Source organism: Megascapheus bottae, chromosome 3 (genome assembly GCF_031878675.1).
Source record: "Megascapheus bottae isolate mThoBot1 chromosome 3, mThoBot2.hap1, whole genome shotgun sequence".
Classification (NCBI taxonomy): domain Eukaryota; kingdom Metazoa; phylum Chordata; class Mammalia; order Rodentia; family Geomyidae; genus Megascapheus; species Megascapheus bottae.
In genome coordinates, this window is record NC_143511.1 from 16,769,034 (window position 1) to 16,790,937 (window position 21,904).

The 21,904-nt window shown below is 37.7% G+C and overlaps 1 protein-coding gene across 9 annotated transcripts in view; it reads right to left on the bottom strand.

The window, feature by feature from the left end:
* Tle4 (TLE family member 4, transcriptional corepressor) overlaps positions 1–21,904 on the bottom strand; it is a 143,906-nt gene that overhangs the window by 97,464 nt on the left and 24,538 nt on the right. For all 9 annotated transcript variants that reach the window (XM_090329600.1, XM_090329599.1, XM_090329596.1 and 6 more), the window contains exon 5: positions 12,406–12,468. In XM_090329600.1, the coding sequence (XP_090185726.1) occupies positions 12,406–12,468 (63 nt within the window). The remainder of the gene's footprint in view (positions 1–12,405; positions 12,469–21,904) is intronic.

Consider the following 21,904-nt stretch of genomic DNA (forward strand, 5'->3'; position numbering starts at 1 on the left):
GAGCTCAAGCCCAGGACTCGCAAAAAAAAAAAAAAAACCCTAGCTATAAACTTAACCAAGGAGCTGAAAGACCTCTAAAAGACTTTAGAAGATGAAAGATTGCTGATGTTCAAAAGTAACGTATGGACTCAATGCAAAGCCCACCAAAATTCCAATGTAGCTCCTGACAGGAATGGAAAAATCAATCATTATGACTGTAAGTATCAAAAGTAATCCTCAAAATTAAAAGAAAATCAACACAGAGCTATCATACCTTAAATTACATTATAATGCTCTAATAACAACAGCACAGTATTTGCCGAAAAACCAACAGAAGGCTCAGAAATAAATCCACAAAGCTATTGCCATTTGATTTTTGAAAAATTGTTATACAGGAGAAAGGTCAACCTCTTCAACAAGTGGTGACGAGAAAATTAGTCATATACATGCCCAAAGACTGAAACTAGACCTTTATTTCTCACCCTGTAGAAAAAATCAGTTCCAAATGGACCAAAGACATTCATTTAAGATCTAAGACTTTGGAAGATATAGACATAGACAAGGATTTTCTCAATAGAACTCCAAAGTCAAATATTGCATATGCTTTCTCATTTATGGAATCTAGACTTATAATGATCATTGATGATAAAGGCAATGACAATGACAATGATGAAGGGCACAGAGCAATGTAAAAAGGATACTTACAAGCAATCAGCAGGACAGAGGAGAGGAAAATCAAGAGTGAAGAGGAACTAAATACCACACATACACCATAATGCAACCAGACTACTACTGACTGAAGAGAGAAAAGAAAAGGAATACGGAAACCACACTGCAGAGGGTGAACTTCTTCAATGGATATTACATGCATCTACTCAATTATCACTAGGAAAAAGAAAAAAAAAAATAAGAAAAGCCCCAAAAGGAGAAAGAAGCTTTGCATCTCTCAAGGAAATGACAAAAGGTAAGTATAGAGAACTCTGGAGAAACAAAATAGAATAAAATTGTCAGGTATTCTTTGATATAAAACAGAGACATACAAAAACTTTTTTAAATGGAAGACGGATTCACAAACAATAAAGGTAAATGTATAAAGATATGTATGATGAGGTATATTCTACGTAGCTATGTTTTAAGTGAGAAATAAAGTCTGGAAAGGTGAAATAGCAAAGGCAAGAAGCTGGACTTAATCCTGGTAGGAAATCAGACATTATTAAATAGTTTGAAGCAGCTGAGTGCTATCAATTCTGCATTTTAGTAATATCAATCCGGGAAGAGTGAAAAAAAAAAGGTAGGTTTCAGTGAGCTAGAGAGCTCTTGTTAATATTATATGCATGAAAAGTATTTAGGCCTAAACTTGGACCAAATGCCTCTCCCTAAATAACTTCTCTTCCTGCTATAAGCACACCCTTCTGCACACTACATTGGTTCAGGCCAATAGTTTGGTTGTGCAAACAAACTCTCCTGTAGAAGTCTCCTTTCTCCAACCCTTACAAAAATGGAATTTGTGGTCACGATATGGTAGCTACTGACCTCAAATTGGGTAGATTCTGCACATTTAAAATGTGGCTAAAATGACATTTTTCTTTATTGTTATTATTAAGGTATTGTACAAGAGGGATTACCATTTCACAATTCTCTTGAACAATGTCACCCCATTCTTCCTTTTCCCCTAGTTCTTCCCTTCTGTTCCTGCCCACAAGCTGCATAGTTCATTTCTCCATGTAGTCTATACTGAATACCACAGCTGCATTCTAGTAAATTTTTAATTTTCCTTTTCTCCCCCCCCCCTCCCTCCCTCTGTCTTTTCTTTCCTTTTTCTTTTCCAGTGCTGGGAATTTAACTGAAGCCCTTTGCTTGCTGCCCAGGACTCTATCTCCAGTACTTTGGGCTCTAGTTAATTTTGACACAGTTGAAATCTCTTTTTGCTGAGGCTAACCTGGATTGAGACCTTTTTATGTATTTACACTTGTCACTATTTTATCACTGAGCCCAGGGTTTTATTTACTATGATGGGATGTTACCATTTTTTTAAAAACTTGGGATGGCCTCAAACCACAAGCCTCCCAATCTTAGCCTCAAAGTAACTAGGATTACAAGCAATCTAGTACTTAAAACTAGAGAAGAAATTTTAAAACTTTAATTGTAATTTAACTCTGGATAATCATAACAGTCTTGGACAATGCAGTACCACTAAATCTACCTTAAAATTTTTCTCTAGTAATAATTCAATCAAACCTAACTGAAATGAGATTGTTAAATACATGTTTATTAATTTTTGTATACATGCGCATACAAGGATTCATTCACTCTGTTGCCTATGGATAAACATCAGATGTCAAGGGAAAAACCAATTTCTGTGGGAAGAATTTACTTCCTGACAATCAACTTGTATTTCCTGAGATTAATAGGACCATAATGCCACTATTATGTCGTGATTGTCATCCAACACACATAGGCAAAAAATAAGTCAGCCAAGAATTGGGAGAGAATTATGTTCTCTGCTGGCTTGGTTTAGTATTATTGGGTGGGGGGTGGTTACTACAAAAGAAAGGTTACCAATGCCCACACATAAAATAAAAATCAGAAATTTGGATCAAATACTCTGAAAGCTCCATCTCTGTATATTAATCCTTGCAAGAAATTCTGCCCGTATGCAATGTTGTTAAAATGCATTACATGTCAGGACTGAAGAAATGGCTCTGCATGGGAACAATGGAAAGCAGACATGCTCTATGCTAGCTGCAAACACTTAATGAACACTCTGAAGATGATCTTAAGGGTGTTACTGTGTGCTTATCAGGGAATCTCTGGTGATTTCAGCCAAGCTCACCTACACATCAACTCATGCTGTCACAGCCACTGATTCTTTATGAAGTTAACAACAAAAGGAGCTATCTCAGTGCCATTACAAGGTGACAACACTGCCATCAATGCACGTAACCATGTATTTTGCTCATTTCCTCACTAAGGCACAATATGGAAGTGACTGATCACAATTTTCAAATTCCACTCCATTTTTCCCTACATGCAAAATGCAATTCAGAGAAATGTAATATATACCTTATCAATCTAGGCGCTCAAAATGACAGTATTCAGAATCTCTGGTACAGTTGTCATTTTTTCCCCCTTACCAAAGAACCAAATTTATAGTGTTCTTAAAACAGTACCTGATACATGAGGTTCTGTTCTGACCTACTAGAATTGTAATTCAGATATATTTGTATCATTACTATTTCTGCTAATTTTCTACCATTAAATGTAGAATATCCACAAGATTCTCCCAGAATTCTTTGGGAAAAGGCATTGTTAATATGAAAGTCCTAAGATAATTTTTAAAGGCTCTAATTTAAAATTAAATGTACAATAAAAATAATTTGAAATATAACCTTTCAGGGGCCGGGAGTTTGGCCTAGTGGTAGAGTGCTTGCCTAGCATGCACGAAGACCCGGGTTCAATTCCTCGGTACCCCACATACATAGCAAAAAGCCGGAAGTGGTGCCTAGGCTCAAGTGGTAGAGCTCTAGCCTGGAGAAAGCCCAAGGACAGTACTCAAGCCCTGAGCCCAAACCCAGGACTGGCAAAAAATAAATAAATAAATAAATAACCTTTCAGTGGGTAGACAGTTGAATAAAGAGAAAGACTAAATAAAATTCTTAATTCCTGATTTCCTTTTTATAACCGAAACACACACACACACACACACACACACACACACACACAATGGATCAGAGAACTTTTGTTACATGTTGCAAAAAGAATGACTTGAGTTCCCCCTTTCATTTGCGAAAACAGCATTTTTTTTAAGTAACAGATATATGGGAAAAGCAGCTCTGCTCACCTGTAATACCAAGGCCCAAGTATGTTCTCATAGCCATAGTAAGGAGCTTCCAGGGGCTCTTTCATCAGTTCCTAAGCAGTTACATTTAAGGAATAAAAAAGATAAAACAACAATACAACAACCAGAAAAACTCACCTAACTATGGAATTACAGGAGGAAGGGAGCAGATGTACATCTCCTTTGCACTGAAGAACCAGAAAACAGCTGGGCGCTGGTGGTTCATACCTATAATCTTAGCTACTCAAGAGACTGAGATTTGAGGATCTCAGTTCAAAGCCAACCCTGGCACAAAAGTATCCTGAGATTCTTATCTCCAATTAACCACCAGAAAACCGGAACTGGTGCTGTGGCTCACAGTGGTAGAGTGCTATCCTTAAACTGAAGAGTTCAGGAATAGTCCCAGACCCTGAGATTAAGCCCCAGGACCAAACAAAACAAAACAAAAGAACCAGAAACAACAATACAAGAACCAATGATAAGGTTAAAAATGAAAGTCATTTGTCCAAAGGTAACAAGGATCACTGATTGAAGAAATGAAAATTAGGAAGTCACTGGTGGTAAGGAAATCACTTTCTGTACCCTGAATCCATTTTAAGATACACTCATTTACAGTTACTTCCAGTTGTGATTTAAAAGTGGTTTGTAATCCAAGCCATTATAAAGAATCAATTTAACGTAGCAGAAACAACTTTTTTGAGAAATCTTCAAATTCAAGAGTGGCTTATCCAATACCTTCCATAATTTCTTGAACAGGAAAATTGTCACTCACTGTTTGATTTCAGTTTCTGGTTCCAGGGGCACTATATTTGCACATGGGTAGATGTGAGGAAAGAAATAGCTCATATACTTCCTGGATACTTATTTTTTAATTAAGTAGTATTTTTCCTTCCAATGAAAGGAAGGAAAACTGCATGGCTGACCATGTATGACTTGCTCCAACCCATCCTTATATTGAGAAATGACTAAGAGATTTAGTACCTCATTTTTTAATGGACATAAGTATGGCTATTTATAGGCCCTTTGGGTTATTTAGATGGCCCACAGAGCCCATATCCATTCTTGTACATTATTTTTCCATCCTCTGTAAACTTACAAATTAATAAGCATTACTCTCTTAGTAAACTCTTTGCCAAGATTTAACTATAGGAGAGACTTCTATAACAAGGACTATGTATAGTTTATATATTAAATGAAAAGTAAAAATGTAAGTTGTCAGACCTAGAATTTATATAGATATACCATTGCAATACTATTTCTACTTTTGTATATAGCAATGTTCAGAGGTAATTGCTAGATGTTTCCCAGTCGTCTTTTTTTTTTTAAACATTAGTCTATGTATTAGGTAGGCCCTCAGATAATTACCTTTCCAATTCTGCAAGAGGCAGATAACAATGTTTCAAGACATTAGACAGGGTGTGGGTGTGGGAGGAACATATCTTCTAAATTATACTCTCCAAAGATCCAAAGAGAAAGATGTCCTTTTCTTTCTCCTTCCAGTTGGATATTAGCAGGATATGGTAGGTGCTAGGGAATATCAGTATGGAAAGAACCAGATTTTACAACATAAAATTACCAAATCAGCTACAGTGGCTCTAAGACCAAAGATATATAGAAGAGAGAAAGAAGCCTTTTGTCTTGCTTAAACCACAGTTCCTCTGATCTCTGTTAAAGTAGCCAGAATACTCAACTGGATACTTTACATTATCACTAATCCTTATATAACAACGATTAAATAGGTATCCCATTATATGAATGAGGAAAATGTATTCCAGAAAATCTAAGTATTTTGCTCAAAAATTAAATATGTGCACATGCATGCACGTGGGAACACAAACACACACATACACACACACACACACACACCAACTAGCAGAGCATCTGGCTCATCTCAGTTTCTTATTGCACTGCCTGTCACATAACATGGCTCTTCAATGAACTCGGCTCCCTGTCACCATCAAGTTTCTCAAAAATACAAATGTACCCTGAGGAAAGAATTTTCAACTATAATGTAATAAAATTTGTATCACTTGACCTATATCAAAATCAAAGAAAGAAAGAAAGAAAGAAAGAAAGAAAGAAAGAAAGAAAGAAAGAAAGAAAGAAAGAAAGAGGGAGGGAGGGAGGGAGGGAGGGAGGGAGGGAGGGAGGGAGGGAAGGAAGGAAGGAAGGAAGGAAGGAAGGAAGGAAGGAAGGAAGGAAGGAAGGAAGGAAGGAAGGAAGGAAGGGAGGGAAAAGAGAGAGAGAGGGAGAGAGAGAAAGGAAGGGAGGGAGGGAGAAAGAAAAAAAGGCCTTTACAGTTCACAAAGGTCTTTGGAATATCGTATTTATTACCATAAAACATACCATACTCATTTTAAAAAATAACCCGTACAGAAATGGCACTGAGGATCAAAGTGGAAGAGCACTTGCCTTGAGCAGAAGAGAGCAAGTTCAAGCCCCACAACCGACCCCCCCCAAAAAAAAATAGTGACTAATTTCTTACAGAGAAATAAAAACACCAAAGCTACAACTCAACTCCAAATCAAATGCTCAACTAAATTTCCACTATTTAATACTTAATCTAATAGATTAGGACAAAAGAAATACTCTCTTCCTTTGTAGAGATAATCCGCAAGTACTAAGTGCCTACTGCTACAGCAACAAGGCTTACGAGAACTTCACAGGAAGAATGTCAGTCAGCCAGCTCATTCTGAATATTACCTTGAACTCTTCCCAGTTTTTACTACTTCCTCTCCAAATGTCTTAGGAAAATAAAATTCATTTCCCTCTAAGTACCACAGAAAATAAGGGAATGTCAGGTGCCAGTGGTACATGCCTGTAATCTAGCCACTCAGGAAGGAGATATAAGGATCATGGTTTGAAGTGAGCCTAGGCAGTAAAGTAAGTGAGACTCTTATGTCAAATTAACTACCAGAAAATTGTGGCTCACAGTGGTAGCGTGTTATCCTTCAATGTACAAGCTCAGGAAAAGTGCCCAGGCCCTGAGTTCAAGCCTCATCACTAACAAAAAAGGAAGAAGAAGAAGAGGTACTGAAAAGAGGGTTTGCTAACATTTAACTTACTCATTTTATAGGGATGCTAAGTTTCATACAGATTAAGAAATTTCCCAACACAAAGCAAGAATCCAGATTAGTATAAATGTATCTTCTTTTGGCCAGGTTGAAACAGGGACACAGTTTTTAATCCACATTAGAACTGCCTGACAAGATACATCTTCTTGGAATGGGGATAGTGTAAAGTTGAAGGACATCACTGGTACGCTTCATTTTTACAGCAGACTAAGGACCTACAAGCTTTATTCTGAAATTGCTGATGAAAAATAACTAGAGATGTTCAGCGAGTTGAGAAGCCTGGGTTCAGTATTTAAGTTAATGTTTTTCCCGCTCTCTTTAGGAAGGACATTAGAGAAAGAAATAAAACTTAATTTGCATTATTCCAAAATGCACTGCTTAAAGAGATGAAGGACCTGGAGGTTCTCCACAGAACAAACTCAAGAGCCTCTGTGACTGCCACCACCAGCAGTACCAATATTCTACAGGTAGAAGTGATCCACTTCAGTCACTGGAGACACTCTGTTATTACAATCTTCTCTGCACCAATAAGGAAACTGAGGTTTAGAGAGCTAAATCACCCACTGAAGGTCACACAGCTTCCTAACATGGAAGTCAAAATTCAGCCCAGAAAATGACTGTCTTTGCCTGGGTACTTCTTGTTTATGGAAATTCTTGTTCATATCAACCCAGAGTTGATTATTTATACTTCACCCAAAAATGAGATCCATTTTGGGAGATGGAGTAACTTTACACATTTACTCTTTTGAGATGTGGCTTCTGAAGAAGAAAAGTTAGAAAATAGGAAAAGTATAGATCTGTCTTCCCCATTTCAAACAATTAAAAAAAAAAACAGCTAAAAACTTAAGTGGGAGAAAACAGCCTCGGATAAATGAGAGCTCACAAGCTTATTGTAAATTCTAGTTTTAGGGATCCTGTGAAGGCCTAAGCATTATAAGTGATGTTACAAACCTGGGAAGAGTGGGCAATATCTTTGTCTAATGCTTAGGATTCTGAGAGTAGTTATATGTGAACTCCTATAAGTTTAAAATATTTTGTGAGACATAGAAAAATTACTTTTCAGGGCCGGGAGTGTAGCCTAGTGGTAGAATCCTTGCTTAGCATGCACGAAGCCCTGGGTTTGATTCCTCCTATACCACATATTCAGAAAAAGCTGGAAATGGCACTATGGCTCAAGTGGCAGAGTGCTAGCCTTGAGCAAAAAGTGTTCAAACTCCAAGAATCGCAAAAAGAAAAAAGAAAAGAGAAATTACTTTTCTGTGATTATTGTATCTACATACTTCAAGTACTTTTGAGCTATAATAATGCAATTCCAAAGAAAACATTCTTACAGTCAAAACCAAATTTATTTAATAGTTGTCATTCATTATGATAGAGCTTTTTAATTTGAAAATGTGGCAAGCTACACATAAACACTATTAAGAAGGCATAAGAATTAGTACATGAAGGCTGAATTGAAGAGTCCACCTCTGCTAGCCATACATTAGACAAAAGCCTAAGGTCCAGAATATGCAAAGACCTCAAGAAACTAAATCCTCCAAGAAGCAACAATCCAGTTAATAAATGGGAAGACAAACTACACAGAAATTTCTCAGAAGAAGTAAAAACAGACAACGGACACATGAAAAATGTGCAAGGTTTCCGACCACAAAGAACATGCAACTCAAAACAACAATGAGATTCCATCTCTCCCCAAACAGAATGGCCATCATCAAAAATACAAACAATAACAGATGCTGACATGGATGTGGGGTTAGAGAAACCTTAATATACTGTTGATGGGAATGTAAACTTGTTCAACCACTCTAGAAAACAGTTTGGAGATTATTCAAAAAAAAAAAAAAACAACTATTTTATGATCCAGCAATATCACTCTAGGGCATTTCCTCCAAATGATTATAAATCAGGACACAGTAAAGCCACCAGCACAGCCATGTTCACTGCTGCACTATTACTCACCACAGCCAAGATAGAGAAATACCCCACATTCTCTTCATTGAGAAATGGATCAAGAAAATATGATATACTGGGGGGGGAGGGTAATGGGGACCAAGACATGTGAAAGGGTATCAATGTATATGAATTAATGTACCTTCTATCTGGCAAATATCATGTAACCCTTTTATTAATTACAATAAAAATATTTTTAAAAAATAAATATATATATCACATATACCATATATATCACATATACCACATATACAAGACATACACACAAAAATGGACTATTACTCATCTACAAGAACAGTGGTATATCATTTGTAAAGAAATGGATAGACCTGGAAAACATTATGTTAAGTGAAGTAAGTCATTCCCAGTAAGACAAAGGATATTTGTTTTGTGTCATACCAAAAGCTGGAATGAATTTATATATGTACAAGTATACACACATGGGGTTATATGTAGTGTACACAGTGTATTAACAGAAGAATGGCATTTGCAGTAAAGATTTTAAACAGTTTAATTCCTTATAAAAACTAAATAAATTACAGTCCAACAAAATGAATCCCAGAAAACTGGCACTTGAGGGAGGGAATAGGAATCAAGGGGAGAGAGGTAGACAAATTACAAGAGAAATGCTAGAATATAGTCACAAAAGTCAACGCACATCCTGTAAAATTAAGAGAGCTGAGGGAAAGGGTCAGACTGGGAGGGAAAGGAGAGAGTAATAAAGGGGAAACATCAACCAAGATGTATTTTACTTATTTATTTATTGAATGATAACTCCTTCGTACAACTACTTAAAAAATAATAAAAGTACAATTAGGCAAAGAGTTCACTGAGATGTATGTAAATTTACCTCTTGTTCCTATCAAGCTCCACATGCTCAAAATATCTCCAATCACTGTTCTGTAGCTTATATGCTAATCTTCTGAGAATATCTTTTTTCCCCTAGATTCAATCATTTGTTTTTTTAAATAAAAAGCATTTTAAAATAAATTCTAATGCCCCTGCTGCTGTTTTGGCAGTGAGACTGACACAGGGAGAGCTGGTGTTAAAAGATCAGATTAAAAGCCTTCAGTCCTGGCACCAAGTGACGCCTGCAGCCATGCAAGAGTGATTTTCCATGCCTCTGAAGAGACAGGAAATAGAATTCATCTTTCTCTAATAACCTGCCTCCTCCCCTCCCTCCAGATTAAGGTCCATCTGGCCTCGGAGAAGAAGTGAGGAATTTGATGCTCACAGAATGCCCTGAAGAAGAAACAAGGTAAGCACTGTTGAGAAACAAAACATCAGAGATGCTCTGATTTGAAGAACCACATTTGTGGCCTATATGTTCAGAAAATAAACAAACATTTTAAAAACTCATGAAGAAAAAAAAGGTTCTGTCCTAATGGGCCTGATCACACAAGCAACGTAATTCATTAGGGAAAACAACTTACTGGCAAATCAGCTTCACCAACACCAAAACCTCCTTTCACTTCTGAATCTATTCCACACATCCTGTAAAAAGGCCATGGGAATAAAGCTATCCCCGTAATTATATATGAGATCTATGCCTGCCAATGAGACCCAAAATATAATAGCACTCTCCATGAATATTTCTAACTTTTCCCTTTCATAGTCCCAGGAGTATGACAACCCACCTTTGTCACCTAGGTCACATTCTTCCCTTTCCCTATCTATATAAAGCAGAGCTGCTTTTAACAAGAAACATTGGTCTGAATCAGGCAAGGGGTTATCAAGCTTCTGCTTCCAAATGGAATGCAAAACATGGCCAACTATGATGACTTATGCCTGTACTTCGAGCTACCTAGCAGAGAGAGGACCCTTAGTTGAAAGCCAATATGAGCTAAACTAATGGGAGCTTAATGACAAAACCAAGTAGATGGACAAATATGGTGACTCATACATAATCCCAGCTCCTTGAGAGATGGAGATTGCAAGGATCACAATTTGAGGCCAACCCAGATAAAAAGGTAGTGAGATTCCCCATCTCAACTAAAAATCTCGCTGTGGTGGGCACACATCTGTGGTCCTAGCTGGGCAAAAGACTTTAAATAGGAGGACTGAGGTTCTAGCTGATCTCACAAAAAAAAACTAAGAGACCCTACTTGAAAAACAACAATAGTAAAAAGGGATTAGGATTGGCTATGACTCAAGCCATAAAGAGTTCACCTAGTATGCAAGAGGCCCTGAGTTCAATTCCTAATACCATGGGAAAAAATGCAAATATGTCTCCTTGACACTCTTATTCACCACTCTAATCCAGTCATTCACAAGCAAATCCTAACTAAAATGAGGTAATGGGAATACTGGCTAAGGGGGAATTAAAAAACAAAGGAGAAAAAATACAACTTAAAATCTAGAAGAATGTGTGTCTTCAGGAGGTCATCAAAGTTTGTGCAGATGAATGTATCCCCCAACATACACCCAGCCAAGGATACTAGGCCTACTCAAGTCTAACTCAAAGAAGAGAAAAAGACAGTGGTAACCAATACACCTATCTTTCATATACATGCAAGCTCAAATATGGCCTGCATACTAACATCAGCACAGGCCTACTGGGAGGCAGGTGGCTAAATAGCACTCTAAAAAAAGCAGTGATAGGGCACACAGAACTGAAAAGGTGGGGGAAAAAGGTGCCTTGATGCCTTCTAGGTCCAAAACAAAGCACATCGTATCTGTAATACATGCAGATATTCCATTAGCTATAGTAGTTCTCACATATTACAGGTGTAGATGCAAATGAATTTTCTAATTCAGAAGCAAAAATTCTCTCTCTCTCTCTCCCCCCTCCTTTCTCTCGCTGTCTTCTAAAAGCAAACAAAAAGGGCAAGGAGCTCAAGGAAGCCACCAAGCACTAGAAATGCAACTCCTCATCCCAATCTGCATGTATTCTGTAGACAGAATGCACTTGGCCTGATGATGAGCAAGACAAAACTAGTGAGACCCAGAGGAGGCACTGGCAAAGCCTGAAGGCCCCTATCAACAAAGCCTTATCTGGAGAAAAGTGACACTCAGAGCAATGAGTTCTGAGTCTAATCTGCATATTTTTCAATTAATAATATCACAAGAATATAATATTATGAGACTTAATATAGTATTATGAGACTTAATCAGGTTAACAGTAAATAATGTTTTTAAAAAGCAGCCAGCTGAAATTTACATTCACTTACTTACTACTTACTTTCTATCTGATGTCTTCTGTCAACTACTAATGCTCAGTGACAGAAATGTAGAACGTGTTCTTATCTTGCTGGCAATTTTTCAGTCTTCCCTATTAGATGGCATTATGACAAACAGGCATAATTCTGAGCAACAGCACATCAGATTTTAACAATTGAATTCTGCTTAGCACATTAGAAAATACAGTCCCCTATATAAACACATTTAAATTACATTCCACTGAACGATAATAAGGTATAGAAGTTGGAATGAGACCACTATCTTAGAAATGTAAAATACAAACACCAAGAAACGGACAAGGCGAAAGTCAGCTCCACAATCTCTTTTTGCAAAAATCACTAAAATGGCAACTTCAAGCCCAGTGCCTGAAATCAACTACCTTACCTCTTGGGACAGGAAAGGAATGACTTGTGCACAGATAGCATTCAGCCTCTTGACAATTTCTGCCTGCAGAAAAAGAGAGAGGAAAGCAATAAATGAAAAAGTCCATTCATCAAAGATTCTCAAAGCAGTAAGTAACAGGACGATTTAAAAATATACAATATTCTGGCTGGTGTTAGTTCCTAAAGAAGAAGATGGTAACAGTAGCACAATAACAGCACGGGTTACTTAGCCAGCATTCCTCTTCACAAAATTACTCTGCTTATTCTAATGTTGTTTGTCATAACACTCTTTTAAGTCCTGAAGAGTCTAGATCATAAACATACATTCTGCTCTCTATCCCAACTCTATCTACATTTGTGGCCTTTGCTTTTAAACATCTCCTGAAAGAACAGCACCAGACCCACCAACCAAGCAAGTTAATCTAGATTCTTGGTTTGTGTGGGCCTGTGTGTAGGGTCTGTGTAGGGAGGGAGGGAGGGAGGGAGAGAAGGAGAGAGGGAGGGAAGAGAAAGGAGAGAGGGAGAGATGGAAAGGGGAGAGAGGGGAGAGGGGGAGGAGAAAGAAAGGGGGGCTCTGAAGAAATCAGCCTGAATATACTTGGCAGAAAGCACGTTGAAGTTATCTAGAGACTCCTTGGGAACGGTATCTTCTTTCTGTATATGTGCAAAAAAGTACCAAATATTAACGCCAGAATGCAGGATTTTCTAGGTTTGTTTTGATGAGGAGTTCAGTGTCTCACTAGGTAGCCCAGGCTGTTCTTAAACTCAGGATCCTCCTGCCTTAGACTCCAAAGAGTGTGGATTACATGGTGCACTTCCCATGCACAACAGATATGTTTACAAGCCAAAAGGAAAAACACCACCCTATATTTTTCTTTTTAAAAAGGTACTTTGCCTTTCTGAGCAACATGTTGCATATTTTTAATAAGTAGACAGTTTTTAATATATACACATACAGCATATCTTACATTTGAGTGATGGGGCAAGTGAGACGCAAGTAGTGTTAGATGCTAGAAAACTATGAAACAATTAATTATTCCTGAGACATTCTTAAGATAAATTTCATCCAGGGTCAGTTCCTCATTTTATCAAAGGACAAAAATAAGCTCTTTTGCTAAGTCATTACCAGAATGACAGCCACACTCTACTTGTGCAATCTAGGCTTCCTTCTTTCATCTGCAATCCTTTTGACTTTGTAGGTATGCAATCTTTTAAATGCCAGCATCTTAAAAACTTTGCCAGCCAACAGAAAACACAAACTCACCCTGAAGTTTCAAAACCTAAGCTTTCCATTTCAGTCTGTTCTCCTAACAGGACAGACAGAAAGGGGGGAAAAAAAACAAAGCAAAACAAAACAACAATAACAAAAATAGCACCAATAAGCAGCAGTGAATAAGGACCCAACCGTGCTGACCTGATTTAATTTACTGCGCTGGCCCCATGGAGCATTTAGCCATCCTTTAGGAATGCTTAAACCACCATGAAAGGCTGCAATGGGAATCACCAAACCACTCTCCACCTGGATGAACATACCACAGTGGTTATGGGGTGAAATTCCAGGGTGAGCTAAGAAAATAAGAGTACCATTCAGCAGGCTGAAAGTAGTGTCTCAAAGGCATTTGGTTGTTAAGATTTTTGCAGGAAGAGGTGGAGAGGGAAGAGAATAAAAGATAATGAGACACTTTGGGGCAGACCAAACTGATGATTCTAATGCTTAGAACCATCTGCCAAGCATATTTTCCTCATTATGTTGTTTACATAAATAAAATAGTCCCTTGCTAGGAGAGTTGAAAAATGTGTGGGCATGTAAGAAAACTGAGTTCTTTAGTTTGCCTACATAATAAAACTACCCAGGAAACTTACTCATCTGATAAAATAAAGACCAAAGAGCATTTGGTTCCTTAATTTTGGACCTAAGCTATTTTAATTCTGAACAACTAATGAGAGAAAAATCCAACATTTTCTTAAAGACTGATATACAAAGAAAAATATATTAACACCAAAAATATTTATGTTAATATAGATACTTCATAAAATTATAGGGTAACTCTTCAAACTTTAAAGGTCTTTTGATTAAAAGACTTCTTAATTTCTCCAAGTTGTTATGCCAAAAGACTTTTATGAACAAGCTAATTGGCAGGTGTGTGTGTGTGTGTGTGTGTGTGTGAGAGAGAGAGAGAGAGAGAGAGAGAGAGAGAGAGAGAGAGAGAGAGAGAGAGAGAGAGAGAGAGAGAGGGGCAGAGGTGGGGGGAGGAGACTGGGGGGTAGAGATTTTGAGATTTCATAAAATTAAGCAGGTCATTCCTCACTTTGAAAGCTAAAGTTGTCTCGGAAACACTGCTGCTTCCATGGTCATCTAATTTTGCCTCTTTTGTCCCATAGGACACAGGCTTTAGGGAGACATCATTTATTTACAGGCCTTTCCACTGGGCTTCAGCTATCAGCCAATAATACTGTGGACACACACTTCTAATGGCCTGTGTTTTGAAACTGAGTCTAATCTAATGGCATGGGGCCCAAACTCCTTTTCCAGCACAGCCATTAAAGGATGTAGGTTATTGCTGTTGTCACCATTGATATTTGTCATTGTAATGTAATTAGGGCCCTAAAATGATGCATTACAGCCCTTGGCACAGCTTCTATTAAAATCTTTTCTTCTGCTCACTGAACTGCGACCTGCTTTCTGATGAATAACAGACAGACAGCTTTAGGGTAAGGAGCAGATTCATCAAAGAAGCATTTTTCAGCATTGGAAAAAGAAGGGGGGAAAAAGGCAACCTAGGAGGGAAAGCACTAGGGGAGAAAACGCCACAAAACACATTTGAATTTCTTCTGACCACTTGAAATTCTGATTGCATCTGATGAATCTTGCTTAGACAATATATTCTCAGTCTCTGAATCACATGGTTAATCAGGGCTCTAATCGGCTATCCATCACCCTATGCCAGCTCTGTAGCTTCCAATCAAATTTATAGGTGATGTGGGTCATGCATCCCTGAGCAAGTACATTCACAGATAGATAGCTCATTTAAACAGACAGAGATACTGAAATACTGCTGTTAGAATTACTAGATGTTATAATGGCATTTGATGCTTTATGGATGCTGTTAAAACTATTGCCTTTCGATGTCCATGATATTCAAAAATAGTATTAATGGCCACAATAAAAGGACAATTGTTCATGCTGAAAAATAAACAAAAATGATCATTCTGGCAGCCATACTTTGTCAAATACTCAACAATTTTGGTCACTCCCATTATGTAGTTTTCTCCTTAGTCGTCAAGTTATTTGTTTACAAAGTTAAGTTACACACATTTTTTCAATACCTTTTTATTTCTTCTTTCTAGTTTCCTAGAAAGTATACTATATGCCAATAAAAAGAGCTGAGAAAAAAGTCGACAATTGTCCCTACTAAAAAAAGAAACTTGGTTTTGGCAAAATATCTTAAAAAAGGGGTAACAATGAAAAAAAATCTTATGATACTCTCTTGGCTATGCATTCAACATCTGCCAGGTGAATGTTAGCAGGGTAACTCGGACAGTGAAACACTAAACAGCATCACCATTCAGTAATGAAATGGAAGAACACTGAAAATCCTTCAGCCCTTCGTCACACTCTTTAATACTCAAGGAAAGTGGGGATATTTAGTAACTACCTTACAACATAAAAAAGAGACATATACTGAAAAGAACAAAACTCAACATATTAAAAAGCAACAAACATTTAAGCACACAATATCACATACATATTTCCTTTATAAAACAAATTAGTCATTTTGGGAGAAATCAGTTAGACCTCTACTTCTAACAGATCTAAAAACTTCTCAGAAGAGTCTTGGTAGGTTGATTCGTCTTTTGGGAAACTGAAATATAACACCAATTCTTATGCTACTTATTTTATTGCTTTTGTTAGCAAAGTACTTAGACGTGTTAGAAGCTCTGCTCATTCAACTTCAATGAGGAAGGTGTATTGTTTTTGAGGTACTCAATTCATAATATTTTGAATAATACCAAAGTGCTAAATTATTCAAATATGATTGATTCTTCGTATTTCCCCCCAGTGAGCTTACACAAAGATTCTACTGATAGTAATACCAAAATAACATCCATAGGCTTTGTAATTGAACTCACATTTTTGCCAGTTTACTGCATGCGATAAAGTACTCAGTGTGTAACATTCAAATACCTCATTTTTTTTGTTCTAACAAGATATATGATGCTACTGTGTGTTTGTGCAGGAATAAGAAGAGCAAAGTCCTTTCTGCTAAGAATCATGGTGTACTTACATTTCATAAAACAATTTCCATGTATCCCCCCAAAGGTTAATTGATATTTTATGGTAGCTTCTTTTAGTTTGTTTATTACAATGAATCAAAAAAAAAAGTGTCCCTTTGTCTTACCACTGGAGCTTTGTAGAGGGTACTTACTGTCGTAGCTACTTACTGTCCTACACATATTTGGGTTCTGATTACTAAGTTTAAGAATGATAAAGTGATTTACTATTAAGTCTGAGATTGACAATCCTGGTGCTTGGGTACAATCACTCATACAGAGTCTACTCATTTCAGTTCTCAGGCCTGAAAAAAAAAAACACTAAAGTAGTGTTATCACAGTTGTATTCAGCTCCAGGAAGAGGCAGGAAAACAGAAAGGATGGGAGGGAAAAAACAGAATGTCAGCAGGAATAGGAAAAAAACATTACTCTGCTGTAGATTTCAACAGAGGAAAGAAGAGCTAGCCAGAGAACCTGATTACTCTGACCACTTCAACACCCAGGCTGTGTAAATGTTTCCGAAATTAGAATCTGTCAAGCCCTGCCAGTGACTTTCTAATTTGTTTCCTCCCTCTCCTCTCCCTCCCTCCCTCTCCCTCCCTCCCCCTCCCCCCTTCCCCCTCCCCCCTCCCCCTCCCCCCTCCCCCCCCCTCTCTCTCTCTCTCCCCCTCTCTCTCTCTCCCCCTCTCCCTCCCTCCCTCCCTCCCTCCCTCCCTCCCTCCCTCTCTCTCTCTCCCTCTCTCTCTCGGCTGCTTTTAAATGTGAATTTGCAATTAAGCATTTTATCACTTAGCCATAGTGAAGGGAAAAAGTAATCCAGGGACTACAGTGCACTTCTGACTCATGCTTAGAATGTTAGCTTGGAAAAAAAAAGTCTGGAAGACTCTGATCTCCAATTATCCAGCAAACTGTTGGACTGGAGGTAGGGCTCATAAGTGGTTGAATATACTCCAGAGATTGTAAAAGGTGGAGAACATTCATCTTGATTTTTCTCATTATGACTGATATAATCAAAATTATATGAGCAATACCTGAAGATGTAAACAGGAATAAAACAAAACAGACTAATGTTTCTTAAGAAGTGCTTATCAAGGATACCTATTTATCCAGGGAAGAAACAAGCTACTTCTCCTACAATGAAAACCATGTGAAACAGTTCAATCTTTTTCTTTAATTATACTAAAACTTCCTTATCTTTTTTTAGATCTTCAGTTTTTACTAAATCTCCATTTATGGCCACATTCCTCAGCATTTCTTTTTCTCTACTCCAATTGTAGCTTACCCTTCAGTTGTTTCCTCTCTCTTTCTAGTTACATGAAAATTTCCATTCTTTAAAGCCATCACTGCAGAAACATCCTTCTGATCACACTCTTTTCCCACTACAGAAAGTAGCCAGCTCTGATCAAACTCTAAATGCTATTTCTGTTTGCTTAGATATCACTGAGCCATTCCTTTCTGCTTTACTTCCAAGTTGAAACACTGTGAGCAAGTACATCACAGTGCACTTTGCCCTGGCCTGGCTAGAAGGCAGTGTCTGCAAGAGGCAAAAGTGACTTTTCTACCCTCTGAACCTCCTATTCATTCAGCCCAGGAACCTATTTCCCAGACTATGGTAGGGCTCATTCCCCATTTCCTACTCAAAAGTTAACACCAGCCTATAGGAACCATCTCCTGCAACCATGCCTTTTACTGATTTATCCCTCTTTTTCCACTCTCTAGACTTAGTCTTCTCTTCCTCTCCTTGCATATTTTGGGCAGTTTTGGGGTGCATTAAGCAGGTGCTCTATCACTTTAATCACACCATTAGCTCTTATATGCTTTAACTTTCAGGTATAATCTGTTTGTTTTGAGCCCAGGAAAGCCTCAGGCCACAATCCTTCCAGTAACTGAGATAACAGAGGGGAGAGGAGGCTGACCTTAAACCATGATCCTCCCAGTATGTGTCTCCCAAACAGCTGAGATTACAGGAATGACACACATTTTTCATCACCTGAAATTACCTCTTGGTACATGATGTGCAAATGGTGGACTATACTAATGCTTTTCAAACATTAATGTACACACTAATTTTCTAGAGACTTGTTTAAAGATAAGACTACAGAAAAGCCTAAAAGGCTATCATTTCTGCAAAATCTAAGGTGATGTTGACATCTGACACCGCTGGACCACAGCATACATCCTCAAGCAGAGCACCAGGGTTGTAGAGAACACAGGGCTTGTTGAAGGTAGAGATCTTTCTATAGCACTAATGTTTCATAGGAAATATTGTCCATATAGTAAATTCTCATGGGAACATTCCCAGTTGTTTGGAATTATCCAAATACATCACTGTGTCAACCATAAAAGAGTAGCCATCTGATACACTTGCATACATTCTGATTCAGTTTCTTGAACCTCCTACCATACACCTTTTCTGGCGTTTAGGATGCTCAATAAGTTCAAAAAAAAATAAGAACTAATCAGCTCAGTGGGCAGCAAGAGGAAATATAAATTCATTCTGGACAATTCCTTGCTGTTGAATAAATGGTTAAAGCTTCCATTCTGAATCCCTGGATACAAGTTTTGAAAGATTTTAGAAACTTCAAGGAGATGCAGCTCAAACCTTCTTCTAAGATTATTTATACCAGATTACTGAGCACCTGAGTAATTGGAATTTGGTATACATATTACACAGCATACTGAGAGAACCGTGTATTCAAAGTTCAGGATAAATGCCTAGAATGGTATCTACTATGAATTAATAGTATAGCCCAAGGACAGGCTCTAGTCATGTTATCCTGTCTTGGCTCACAAGAAGGAGAATAGCAGTTTCTAGTAATTCCAATATGTAAATGGATCTCAAAAATTACACACATGCTGCAGGATGTAGAGAAGTAGTTCATATTTATTCATATCATTCAATATTGGACCATGAGATGCAGAGTTTGGGGTACAGGAACACATCTGCAGTGTGAGAATACCTCCCAAGGAAAAAAAAAACTTTTAAAGTACTATTGAAGAAGGTCCAGGAACTGCTGCAACTTCATTTGTCACTTCACCCCCTAGGCTGATAATGGACTGGGGATCCCACATATGGATTCTCATATACAAACTTCTTCCTAACTGTCTCTGATGGGAACGGGAACTGTTGGTGCTGAGGTACTTAATAATCAGAAAACTGATACTAAAAGCAGATTAATTTCTAGCCTGTCTTTGGTTTTATTTTGTGCCATTGGGATGGTAGTAAACGAGTCATCATTCACTGAGCTTGAAAGGGCTCACAAAATTGTGATCCTCAGAGGCTAAGGAAAGATGCCTGGCACAAGCTGGCCAAGTCAAACATTACAGAGAAATTGCAGATTATCCCTAAAAGCAGTCTTATATCTACTTTTGCTTGTTTTCTTCTTTCCTTTTTAATACTCTACTAGAAAGGTTGAGAAATTTAAAAGAAATATATTTTAAAACTATTATAATGCTACATTCTCAGTATATACTACCTGTTTGTTTATAGCACATACAAACTATTTGTATACTTACCAAAGTGCCATCTATTTTTGTACACTTGAAAATATACTGCCTATTTGTAAGTGTATGTTCTCAGTTATTTTAGAATGTGCAGGCATCAGAATCTGGGGACATTAAGTCCCTTATATAGCACAGCATGAGATGTATATAAAACCTATCTTCCTATACATCTCACTCCTTACTTATAATATCAAATAAAGTGAAAATACAATGTAAATAGTTGTTGGATATGCTACTGCTTAGGAAATGGTGACAAGAAAAAAGTATCACTACATATTTACTTCAGAATTAACTTTGTCCCTGAATGAGTTCGACTGATGATTTGCTGAATACCCAGACCGATTTGCTGAAACCCAGAAGTAAAACTCATGGATACGCAGGGCCGTGACTGTATCTCAAGGTTTTGCTTTTTTTTTTTAATGAAACTGTGTATGTAGTTCAAGATACACCTCATAAAAAAACCATGAACACATTACTACCTTTATTTCTATTAAAAAGATATTTATCTCCTGGAACTTTTGAAGGGTTCTAAATGGAGACACAGGGGTAAGATAAGCAAGATAAACTCACATCACCATCACAGGGGCAGGAAAATAGAAGTAAATATACAAGTAGAGAAAGACGAATTTCAGAGATTATGAAGCATAACAAAAAATAAATAGGAGGTCTCAGAGAGAACACTAAGCTAAGGGGGTTGGTTCAGCACTAGACCAAATAAGATAATCAAACAAGGACAAAAAGAGAAGTGATTTAAAGGTTGAAATGTGCACGCAAAAACACCTCCCAAAGCATGTTCTACACCACAGTTCTGTAGAAGTCATTATCAAGTATATAAGTAAGGAAATCTCTGATAGGATGGCTTTCCTTTGTATAAAGTTAAACAGCTCTCTTTCCCGAGGGAAAACCTGGAGCCTTTCATTTGAGAGTAACACTAAATCTTTGGAAAGAAACACATAGAAAGAAATAGCACTTGAACTTCCTCAACTGTAGAACCTTTTCTTCTCAAGGCTCTTTGAAGAGAGAATGTTCTGTGGGAAACAGCTGGTCAGTGATTTCCAGCATTACAAAAAGGCTTTTCACAAATACTGATGCCCAACCTCACTCTAGAAACAACCCTAGAACAAGTCTCCATGCTTCAGATCCAGGTTCATTATTCTATTTTAAGCTCCCTGATGATTCCAATGTGCAGACAGGATTGAAAACCATTAAGCCAGAGCACAGGGTGCACACAATTAAATAAACAGTGGAAAGTAAGAGTAGAAGGGGACTGCCTGAGATCAGATTATAGAAAGTTTAGATGGTTACACAAAGGTGTAGCAAGGCTCTACCAAGGACAGCCCCCACCCCCTCCCCAACCTCCCCCCCAAAAAATAAAAACAAGGAAAATTCCAAATGTACTTCAGTGAATTTCTGTCCTCTAGCTTGCATGACTAGAAGGAAGACATTTAGATCCACAGAACATGCCACAAGAGGAAAGATAGAGGATCAAAGGTAATTTTGGAATAAGAACAAAATAAATTCCCAAAGTACCCCAGATTTAAGAAACAACAAGATGTTCATATGTATTGGTCCCTACTCAAATCTTGGAACTGTGGTACAAAGTATAGTGGATGCAGAATTGCTTTGAATCCTTGAAGGAAGAATAAACTGGAATAAACACAGTAACAGACTCCATGTTTTAAGTGCCTTGGATGGTACATAAGAGAGGGCCCTAGAAATGAAAT